General features: G+C 34.6%; 1 protein-coding gene across 3 annotated transcripts in view; it reads left to right on the top strand.

Moving 5' to 3' along the window:
• Positions 1–11,755, top strand: part of BRWD3 (bromodomain and WD repeat domain containing 3) — a 192,324-nt gene extending 180,569 nt beyond the window's left edge. For all 3 annotated transcript variants that reach the window (XM_029930082.1, XM_029930083.1, XM_029930081.1), the window contains one exon: positions 6,091–11,755. In XM_029930082.1, coding sequence (XP_029785942.1) covers positions 6,091–6,845 — 755 coding nt within the window. In that variant the 3' untranslated portion in view covers positions 6,846–11,755. The remainder of the gene's footprint in view (positions 1–6,090) is intronic.
• Positions 11,756–12,131: the final 376 nt, after the last annotated feature.

Genomic DNA, 12,131 nt, shown 5'->3' with positions numbered 1-12,131 from the left:
ATTGCATTAAATGTGTAGATTGCTATGGGTAATATAGACTTTTTAAAGATATTTGTTCTTCTGATCCATGAGCATAGAATATCTTTCCATTTCTTTGTTTCATCTTCAATTTCTTTCATGAGTGTTTTCTAGTTTTCAGAGTTCAGATCTTTAAACTCTTTGGTTATGTTTATTTCTATTTATTGTTAGTTTTGGTGCAATTGTAAATGGGATTGTTTTCTTAAGTTCTGTTTTTGCTGCTTCATTATAGGTCTATAGAAATGCAACAGATTTCTGTACATTGATTTGTATCCTGTGACTTCACTGAACTTGTTTATCAGTTATAGCAGTTTTTTGGCAGAGTCTTTCATTTCTTCTATAAAGATTATAATGCCATCTGCAAATAGTGAAAGTTTTACTTCTTCCCTGTGGATCTGGATGCCTGCTATTTCTTTTTATTGTCTGATTGCTGAGGATAGGACTTCCAGGACAATGTGAAATAACCATTGTTAGAGTGGGCATCCCTGTCTGGTTCGTGACTATAGAGGAAAAGTTCTATTAAGGATGATATTAGCTGTGGATTTTACATATATGGCCTTTATTATGTTGAGGTATGTTCCCTCTACACCTACTTTGTTGAGCATTTTTATCATGAATGGATGCTGTACATTGTCAAATACTATTTCTGCATATATTTTAATGATTAGAGGGTTCTTATTCTTTCTTTCATTAATGTTGTGTCTCACACTGATTGATTTGCAAATATTGAAATACTGTTGCAACCCCAGAATACATCGCACTACTTGATTATGGTGAATGATTCTTTTAATTTATTGTTGGATTCAGTTTATTACTGTTATGTTGAGAATTTTTGTGTTCATATCCACCATCAATATTGGCCTAATATTCACCTTTTTACTAGTCTTCATCTGATTTTGACATCAAGGTGATGTGTATCTCATTGAATGAATTTGGATATTTTCTATCCTTTTTTATTTTGGGAATACATTGAGAAGTATGTGAATCTATGAATCCATCTGGCCCTGGACTTTTGTTTCTTGGGAGATTTTTGATTACTGACTCAGGTTCTTTGCTGGTTGTCAGCCTTTCAAGTTTTCTATTTCATTCTGTTTCAGTTTTGGTAGTTTATGTTTCTAGGAATTTACCCATTTCTTCCAGGTTGTCCAATTTTTTGGCATATTTTTTCCCATAATATTCTCCTATAATTCTGTTTCTGTGGTGTTGATCATTACTTCTCCTCTCCCTTTTGTGATTTTATTTATTTGGGTCCTTTCTCTTACTTTTTGATAAGTCCGACTAGAGGTTTATCAATTTTTTAATTTTATCAGAGAACCAGCTCCTGGCTTCATTGATCTGTTCTATTGTTTTCTTTGTTCCTATGTAATTTATTTGTGCTCTAAGATTTAATATTTCCTTCCTTCTTCTGGCTTTAAGTTTTGTTTGTTGTTGTTTTTCTAGCTCTTTTAGGTGTAAGGTTAGGTTGTTTATTGGAGGCATTTCTTGCTTCTTGAATAGGTTTGTAGTGCTATATACTTCCCTATCAGGACCTCTTTTGTTTGCTATATCCCAGATGTTTTCAACTTCTGTGTTTTCATGTTCATTTGTTCTCGTATATGTATATTTTTTTAGATTAAGAATTTCTTTTTTTAAAATAGTTTATTGTCAAATTGGTTTCCATATAACACCCAGTGCTCTTCCCCATAAGTGCCCTCCTCCAGTACCACCACCTCCCCTTCCCCTCCCCCTCCCCCTTCAACCCTCAGTATGTTTTCAGTATTCAGTAGTCTCTCAGGTATTTCTTTGATTTCCTGGTTAACCCATTCATTGTTTAGTAGCATGTTGTTTAAGCTCCATGTATGTATTTGTGGTCATTCCAAATTTTTTGGTATTGTTTACTTCTAGTTTCATAGTGTTGTCGTCAGAATAGATGCACAGCATGATCTCAGTATTTTTGTATTTGTTAAGGCCTGGTTTGTGACCTAGGATGTGATTCTTGAGAAATGTTTATGTGCACTTGAAAAGAATGCAAATGGTTCTGTTTTAGGATGGAATGTTCTGAGTATATTTGATAATTCCATCTGATCCAGTGTGGCACTCAAAACCATTGTTTCCTTCTTGATTTTCTTCAGATGCTTTGTCCATCAATGTCAGTGGAGTGTTAATGTCCCCTTCTATTATTATATTACTATTAATTTGTTCCTTTATGTTTGTTATTATTTTATATATTTGGGTGATCTCATGTTGGTTGCTTAAATATTTATAATTGTGAGATCTTCTTGTATTTTCCCTTTATTATGATATAGTGACCTTCTTTATCCCATATTATAGTCTTTGTTTTAAAGTCTAGTTTGTCCAATAAACACATTGCTACTATGGCTTTCTGTTGACTTGTGTTGTGTGATAAATGTTTCCCCATCCCCTCACTTTCAATCTGCAGGTGTCTTTATGTATAAAATGAGTATGTTGTAGACAGTATATAGATGGGTCTTTTTTTTTTATTCATTCTGACACCTTCTCTCTTTTGATTGGAGTGTTTAGTCCATTTACATTCAGAATAATTATTGATAAATATGTATTTAGTGATGTTTTATTACTTGTTTTGTCATTGTATCTGGAGATTTTCTCTGTTTCTTTCTCATCTTTCTCACTTTTGGTCCTTCCTTTCCACTCAACGATCCCCTTTAATATTTCTTCCAGGGCTGGTTTAGTGGTCAGGAACTCCTTCCCTTTTTGTTTGGGAAACTCTTTATCTTTCCTATTCTGAATGACAGCCTTGCTGGATAGAGTGTTTATGGCTGCAGATTTTTCCCATCCGGCACATTGAATGTATCATGCCACTCCCTTCTGGCTTGCCAATTTCTGTTTGTTGAGAAATCTGCAGCTAGCCTTCTGGTTCTTTTCCTGTATCTTAAGGACTTCTTTTGTCTTGCTGCTTTTAAGGGTTTTATTTATCACTATATTTTACCAGTATAATTATAATATGTCATGATATTGTTCTCCATTTGTTGATTTTGATGGGAATTTTCTGTGCCTCCTAGATCTGGATGTCTGTTTCCTTTCAGATTAGGGAAGATTTCCGCTGTTTTTCCATCCCCTTTTCTCTTTCTTCTTCTTCTAGGACTCCTATAATACAAATGCTTTTACATTTGATGAAACCATTAAGTCCTCTAAGTTTATTTTTGTGTTCCCTAATTCTTCTTTCTTTTTTTCAGTTTCATTATTTTCCATTATTTTGTCTTCTATGTCTCTAAATTGTCCCTCTGCTTCTTCCAGCCTGCTGCTCATTGCATCAATCCTGTTCCAATCTCATTTATAGCATTCTTCATTTCTGAATGATAGTTTTTTAATTCTTTTATCTCTGTGGTAAGAGTCTCCCTGGTGTCTTCCATTCTTTTCTGAAGCCCAGTGAGTACCCTTATGATTGTTGCTGTAAATGTTCCATTAGGCATGCTGCTTATATCTGTTGCACTGGTACTGGTGCAAGCTTGACTGAACAGAGCAGTCTCGCCAGAGTGCTGTGGTGTGGGACTTGGGGTAAGCATGTTAGGAAGCCAGTATAGTTGTCATCCTGCTTCCTGCAGCTGGCTGTCTGTTTATGCTAAGGAGCTGGGGAGAAAAATGACACCTGCCAGCTCTTTTGTTCCCTGTGCTGAGTCTTTGTGAATGCTGCCTCTCGTTGAAACACTCTGAAAAGAGCAAATAATCTCCAACCTGTTGACCCAAGCATTTTCTAGATTGCTGTTTCCAAGCTGTCTCCCTCCAGGTTTTTTGCCTATTTCTCTTCAGGAGCAGCACAGTGCCCACCAGGCTGTATCCAAGACAATCCTGGTCCCCTTTAAAACTGCAGGCTTTAGAGATGTGGTGTGATGTGGGGGACTGAGGCAAGCTTGACTGAAAAGGACAGTCCCACTATGTGCAGGGGTGTGGGGCTTCTCATAAATACAAGAATTGAGGGTGCACTGCTTCCCACTGGTGGCTCTGTGGTTATGCTGAGGAGTAGGGGAGGGAAGTGGCTCTGGCCAGCTCCTTTGTGTCTGGAGAAGCTTCTCTGTGAAAACTGCCTCTCAGGGAAGCCCTCCAAGGAGAGTGAATAATCTCCCCTATATGTGTTCTTCAAATCACTATTTCCTTGCTCTGCCCCAGGTTGTTTGCTTGGTTTTCTCCAGGGGCAAGGCAGTGCCCTCAGAGCTCTATCCCAGCCAAGCCTGCTAACCTTTAAAACTCTTGGCTTTAAGCCCCACTGGTTGCAAGAACTCTTGAAAATCAGCCCCTCTATTTTGCGAGCTAATGGTTTTGGGTAAATGTTCCCCTTTTGCATTTCCCTGTGTGTTCTACTCTTTCACACCCTTCTCTGTAACCAAGGCTTTCTCCTCACTGCAGCACCCATGATCTTTCTCTCCCCTAAACCACATCTGTGCACTTCCTACCTTCTTCAGTGTGGCTTCTTTTCTCCCATTAGTTGTGGAGTTTGTTCCGTCAGTCTTCAAGTATTTAGGATGATTTGATTGTTATCTGGTTGTGTTTGTGGGACAAGATGAGCCTAGGGTCCTCCTACTCTATTAACATCTTTCTCTAGAAAACCAACATATGTATTTTTTTGAGAGACTAACATAATTCAGTCTATAATACCAAGACTATTAGACTAATCTTGTTGCTATGGTTACCATACAACCCTAGTCATTGCTCCCTCCAAGCTTTTCAGTCCACTCTCCTTTTTTCTCCTACCTCACTAGCTATTCTTTCACAATTTTCTTTGCTAGTTCTTTTTTATCTTTAGATGGTTGGAATATCCCAAGTCTCAGTCATCAGCCACCTTCTTTTTCTTTCTTTGCCCTCTGAATAAGCACCCTCAGTTCTCTTGACCCTAAATATCATCTCTTACTGAAAATTTCTAAAATTATATCTCCAACTCTGTCTCCCCTGACCTCTTGACAGTTACATTATCTGCTTTTTTTTTCTTTTTTCTTTTTTTTATTCTCTTCACTTGGATCTGTAGTGGTGTTTAAAACTGGAACATTAAGTTTTTTTCTACCAGACTACATAAACCTATTCCTCTCGCAGGGTTCTCCAACTTAGCAAAACATCTCTACCATTCAACCAGTTTCTCAGGCCATAAAACCTTGGAGTTGACCTTCATACTAACTTAACTCTATATCCGACCCATCATCAATTCCTGTCAGTTCGAACCTTAAATATAAAAGGTTGGTTCTGCTGGCTCCTCTAGAAAGAAATACTCCAAATCTAATCACTCCTCATCACATATGTCAGTACATCCATTATCATGTCTAACCTAGATGATTGCACTTTCTCCCAACCTGTCTCTGCTTCTCTTCTTCTCCATTCTATAATCTGTTCTATATAAAGCAACTGTAGTGCTCTTTTAAAAATATAAATCAGATCCTGTCATTCTCTGGTTTTAAAACCCTTTACCACTGACAGTTATATACCGCAACCCTGTTACATTGGGTTTCTGTTTCCTCCAATGGAATGTTCTTTTCCCAGATCTCATTTCATTCAGTTCTTTTCTCAGATTCTACCTCTATATGAAAGTCTTATCTAAAATACCCCAGGTATACACTTGAGTGTTTTTTATTACCCCCATTTCTTTTTCTTTATAGCATGTATCATTACTTGAAATTCTATTTTTATTTACTTCATTGTCTATCAAGCTTTCCCCACTAAAATATAAATTCAAAGAGCAAGGACTTTGTCTCATGATTGCCTTATTCCAAACTTCAAGCAACACAGTAGGTAATCAGTAAATATTTGTTCACTGAGTCAATGAAATTATTTTGATGCATATTCATAGATAATTCTTTCTAGAGTTCAAGCCCTTGAGATTTCCACCCAGATTCATCATTGCTCCATACTCTCCTCTCAGGCCCCATAAAAACGCAGACAAAAATCAAAATTTTACTGTCTTAGATTTCTAACAGATTAAAACTTATACTATAATACTCTCTATGATTTTACCCCATGTATCTTTGGGTGCTAAACATTTTTTGATAGAATGTTTATTTTACTTTTGAACCTAAGTAACCATCTTATGTGTCAAAGCTTAACTTTAAAAAATTATTCATCTTGATTTAGATCACTCCCTTGATGGACCCCTTACAAATGGTGATGGCAGAGAGCCTCGGACAGGAATCAAAAGAAAACTACTTAGTGCATCAGAAGAAGACGAAAGCATGGGAAGAGAAGATAAAGAGAAAAAAGAAACAAAAGAGAAATCACATTTATCCTCCTCAGAGAGTGGAGAGTTAGGATCCAGTTTAAGTTCTGAAAGTACCTGTGGTTCTGATTCTGATTCTGAATCAACTTCCAGAACAGATCAAGATTATGTAGATGGAGACCATGACTATAGCAAATTCATACAAACCAGACCTAAAAGAAAACTCAGAAAGCAATATGCCAATGGAAAAAGAAACTGGAAGACAAGAGGCACAGGAGGAAGGGGCAGATGGGGCAGATGGGGTAGATGGAGTAGAGGAGGCCGGGGAAGAGGAGGCAGGGGACGGGGAGGTCGAGGAAGAGGTGCAGGTGCCACTAGAGGGAGAGGAAGAGGGAGAGGAGGAAGAGGTGCTTCTAGAGGAGCCACCAGAGCCAAACGTGCACGTATTGCAGATGATGAATTTGATACCATGTTTTCAGGACGTTTCAGTAGACTGCCTCGAATTAAAACAAGAAACCAAGGCAGGAGGACTGTTTTATATAATGATGATTCTGATAATGACAATTTTGTGTCCACTGAAGATCCTCTGAATCTTGGTACATCCAGATCGGGCAGAGTGCGTAAAATGACAGAAAAAGCCAGGGTTAGCCATCTCATGGGATGGAATTATTAACAATTAATAAATTTAGAGTAATTTAAAAAAAATTAATGGCCTTCTACTGCAGGGAATTTACTAGGAAATCTACAAAGCAAGTTGTGTGGGGACTTCTGCTTCCTTTCACATTGGTGCTTTTCCATTATGCCAGTATACATTTGTTTCAAGACTTTTGATCTCCATACTTCATTTGTTCAAACAAGCCTTACTCATTAGGCCTTAAATTTTAAAAAATTCTGCCCCCCCCCCACACAAAACACAACATATCACAAACACACTACAGATTTACTACATTAAGGGAGCATTCAGCTTCTTAAGAGTGCATGACATTTTTATCTCAATGGAATATCCCTCTTTTGCTTTTGTATCACAGAAGTATAGCACCTTCTTACAGAGTTTTATATAGTTTGGTTTTGCCATTTGATTCTTGTACCCAGTAATAATAACTTTTGCACAATACACCAATCCTATAGGCAGCTATTAAATGTTTACAGTTTCTATATTCTAAGAACGATCTGGATTATTTTACTCTTCCCAGGCCAAACTTTCAAGAATTGTACTGAACTGAAGTATATATTTATACTACAGTTTTTTGGGGGTGGGATATCTTGATATGCTTTTAATTGATTTGCTTAATTCATGTTAAAGGTGAGAAAGGGTTGGTGCCTTGTAAATATGTAGCAAATCTTTGTGGTGTGTCTTGATGTGTGCATTAACTTTATTAAAAAAGAACATTTGAGGTATCAATCTAGACAAGGTGCCAAATGCAAAAGTTTCTTGCATCCATTTTCTTTTTCCTATTATATTTTATTGCATTAATAGAACTCGTGTAGTTTAAAAAATAACTTAAACATTTGAAAAAATCCTCATCCACAAAGAATAACTTCTTTGAATAGTAGCTCAGCTACCTCTATTAACTACAACTACTGGAAACGTTAAAGAAAATAGATGCTGTTATTCATTACTAAGGAAAAATAGAACAAACTTGGTAGGAATGAATACTCGTATAAGCTGAGAAGTTGTTAATAATTGTATTGGCTCTCAAAATAATAGTTGTAATTAACAAATTTTCATAAGTGTAGTATGCTGTACCTTAGGCTTTTCTTAGAAGATATTTGTGTAGGTAGACTTGGTCTACTGTTTATGTATCTCTGCTACCACTTACTATTTACAGCTGTGAGTGATTGGTTTTCATTTGAATTTTAAAATGTAACAAAGCAGCTAGTTTGAATTGGAATGTTTTGGCTAGCAAATATTTTGAGTCAACTTTAATAGGTTTCACTCATACCATTCCAAAGGGTTTTTCTGTTACAGTCTTTCAGAAAAAAACCTCATTACACTGCACAATGATATTTGGGTAGTTATTTTATAGATTAAAGAATATTTAAACCCTTATGGTCTTGTTTACAGCAGTAGAGTGCACATGATTCCATAAGTAAGCTTGAGTTCCAAGATCAATTTTATTCCTCAAATTTGAGAGATTGCAAATTCACTAATGTGTTAAATACTTCGATTTTTAAGGGGAGCAGGATAATACTGATCTCTGTTACTGTAACAGCGGATTTGTTACACTTAGATCAGACTTTGGGGATAAAAGAAACTTCTTAATGTAGGCCTAGTAATCCCAGGATATTTCTTAAACTAGTGTGTTTGTTTCATGCTTCCAATCATTTTTTGCTTCTGAAAATCCTTACGTGCAAAGGAAGGAGTACACACATAACTTTGCTCTTTTGTTTGGGTCTGATGGGGGTTGTTCCTGTACTAACAACTTTAAACAATTTTCACTTGCAGTAGAAATGATGTTCAGGCTTTAAGAAAGTATTGTTGTGAATTGTTAATGGCGCTAACTTCTGTTACTGAACAGTAGATCGAGCTGATTTTGTTGTTGTTGTTGTTGTTGTTGTTGTCTTGTTTTGTTTGGTTTTCACTAAACCAAAAGTACTTCTGGTTGTAACTCAGCTGACACTTTTAACCATACTATAGATTCAAAAACATTCACACTTGAAACTACATTTAATTTTTGCTAATTAGACTAATTTTGAATTTAGACTTAATTTGTGCTTATGTTTTCCTAGAATCAATAACACTTTGGCTTACCCTAATCAAAGTAACACATAGTTACTTGAATTCATGGATATACCCAAACGTGTATTATGTGTATCATTTTAGTGTGAAATTTTTTTGTTGACATTCTTCTGTGAAGAGCTAACCTCTTCAGATGTAGAAGAATTGCCATTTCTGTGATTTTAGCTATCTCAAGCTTTATTTATAATTTATTTTGAATAATAAAAATGACATTTATTTCCCATATGTCAATATTTTCTAGGTTTAGATAATTAGAATAATGAGGCTGAAGACATTTTTAAGCACATTTTATATGTAGTAAATACTGTGAAAATACTAGTGAACAGCATTTTGCTGTAATATTGATTTCAGTTATTAGGATTTAAAAGTCACCAGGGTATGTTAGATGAGCATATTTTCCATTTATTACAAAACAAACAGATATTTTCTGTTTGCATGCAAATTATTTTAATAAGTGTGAAAATAAAAGTTTGGAAGATAGTATTTTTAATTTTATATCTGAACATTTCCCCCCAATTTATACTTTGCTTTTTTGTAATGCCACCTCCTGTGAATGTGTTGTAATTTGTATCACACTGAATATTTTACACTTTAGTTTTTTAGAGTACCTTTAAACCTAATTAATATCATGTTCAGGCAAAGCAGAGCAAGTAGGAAATGACCTGAAAATTTTAAAGAAAAGTCTAAATCTTAAATGAGTTGCTAAGAAACACGTGTGTGAGAATACACATATGTATAAACCTAATCCTATGCTGGATATTAATAGTGAACTATAATATTTCTCATGAATGCTAATAATCTTTTAATTCCCAGCTTTAAGATCTTAGCATGTATATCTGTTTATGAAACATAATTGTGTTCTATGTCTTTCTGTGTGTATCTCTTCCAGCAATAGGATGCTTTCCAAAACATTCAGTAGCCTATCAATCTACGAACTAAATTTGTGTGTGAGTGTATGAGTGTGTGTGTGTGTGTGTATGTGTGTTGACTTTTTTTCCAACTTGACACACTTTGTCACAGACATTAAAAAAGAATATTTTGTATGGAAGACAGCTATACTCACAGTCTAACAATTCTTTGCCTCTGTTTAAAGCACTTAGCCTGTGTATATACTGCTTGATCATCCACTTCATTATGCCTTATAGATAAAGTAGGTTTTATAATGTACATGTGTCCCTCTTGCTTTTTAATTTATCCTTCCTTCATTTGTTTCTTTTTCAACTTCCCTTCCCAGAGAACAGGCTTGTGCTAGAAATTTTCATACAGCACTTTGTTTCACCCAGAGGCTAAGAAACCAAGTAAAATTCATAAATCTTATTCTGCGCAACTGTGTGCTCAGATAGCTAACTCAGCCTTCTAACACTTTGAGATAGATTTGAGTGATTTATTATTTTGTTGTTTTTGTTATAATCCTATAGGTTGTCATCAGACAATAACAGAGTGGTTGAAAAGAAAAATATGAATGTCACTTCTTAGTTTTTGATAAAAATTTTTTGATAATTTTTCAAAATCTGTACATTTGTGGTAGTGATAAACACCTTCATTATTTGCTTATATATCTCGGAAATTATTTTATGCACATTTACCAACTGGTACTAATCTTCAAAGTTGGAATTTTCACATCCACAAAAAGGATATTTGCACCCTGTATGATTTTCAGTTTACTTTGATATCCAGCCTTTTAAACAATTACCAATATTTTGAGTTCCAAAATGAATAGCTCAGTTCTGGGGGAGGAAATGGAACTTGCAATATTTAAAATTCATTGTTTGAAATATTAACTCCATACCCAAAAGTTTTGTGGTACATGAGGCTTTATGAAAATTTTATTGAAAATAGAGTAAGATCACTTAGAGGTTTTCTTTTAAAAATCAGTGTGAAAATATTTTCATGCTTTTTTGATTTTCATTTCTTAGTAAAGTTTCTTTACTAAGTTTTAGTTATGAAGTTTACCAAGTTTTGTTTACATTCTAATATAAAGTTAAATTTTTTTCATGGTGCTGTATTTTGTGAGCTATGAGTTGCCCTCAAGTTTCTAAACATTTATTTCTTATATAGCCTTATTCTTGATTAGTTTCTTTTCAATCATTCCTCTCTTGCTTACTTTTATCCTTATTTTTCTTACTGCAATGAAGACTGCACCTAATTTAGCATACTTCAACAAGACTAGCAATTTATGATTCACTGATGAGAGAAGTACAGTAGTAGAAAGGCCCTGCAGTTAAGGTGTGTTTATTTATATGTATGTCCATTTGTTATTCTTATACCTATCTTAATTAAATCTATAATATGAAACTTTGACATATAAAAGCATGATAAGTATTTTCTAAAAAATAAAACTATTGATACATATAATCACCATTGGTAATTGACTTTTAAAATCACACACAAAAATATTTAGAAACCCAGTTGGAAAATGTGTTTTTACATATGTCACCAGATACTCTTTAGGCAGTACTAGAAATGTTAATTCTTTAAACAATACTGTGGTGATGGCAATCAGTAATTTATTTCTGTGTCCTGTAACTTACCATCTTTGTCTTTTGTAATCTCTTACAAAGTATTAACAAAACTGTACCTTATGTTTGTTCTTAGTATCCATAAATCTTAAGATGGAAAGTCATTGAGTTAATAGTTGATGTGATGTTGTATATGGACAAAATGTCCATTAAACTAAAATTCAGTAAAGAAAGGTAAACTAACTGGCTTGGTTTATAAAATATGTTTTGTTTGGCTTTTACCAGTCATTATAAGCAATTATCTTCAAAGACAAAAAACTGGATTAATTTGTTGCCATTCTTTATGGGATGTTTACAATAAAATTCCAAGTTGTTTGGAATCAATTGCACTCTTGCTGCTTTATGCCTTAACTCAGGTACTGGAGATAAATTAACAAGGAGAAAGAAATAAGGAGTTTCCATTCCATTATTGAGCTTCAGAGATTTTAACATATAATTCTTTGGCCTTTCCTTTCTTGTTTCTTTATTATATATTTTATTACATTTTTGTATTTGAAAAACTAGAGTGCTTCTTATCAAAGAAAATTAAGGTGTTTTTTTGTTTTTAGTTTTTTGGGGTTTTCTGCCATTGCAGATATCCTTTAGATCACTTTTAGGTACTAAATGTCTTAATATTTTAAGTGTGGGCTGCTTGGTACATTAAATAGCCTGCAAAACTTTAGTCCACATTTTGTTTTGAAATGTCTTTATGGTTTATAAG

The sequence above is a fragment of the Suricata suricatta genome, chromosome X, assembly GCF_006229205.1.
Source record: "Suricata suricatta isolate VVHF042 chromosome X, meerkat_22Aug2017_6uvM2_HiC, whole genome shotgun sequence".
NCBI classification, from domain to species: Eukaryota; Metazoa; Chordata; class Mammalia; order Carnivora; family Herpestidae; genus Suricata; species Suricata suricatta.
The sequence above is the reverse complement of the archived record's forward strand: the minus strand, read 5'-3'. Positions and strand labels throughout refer to the sequence as shown.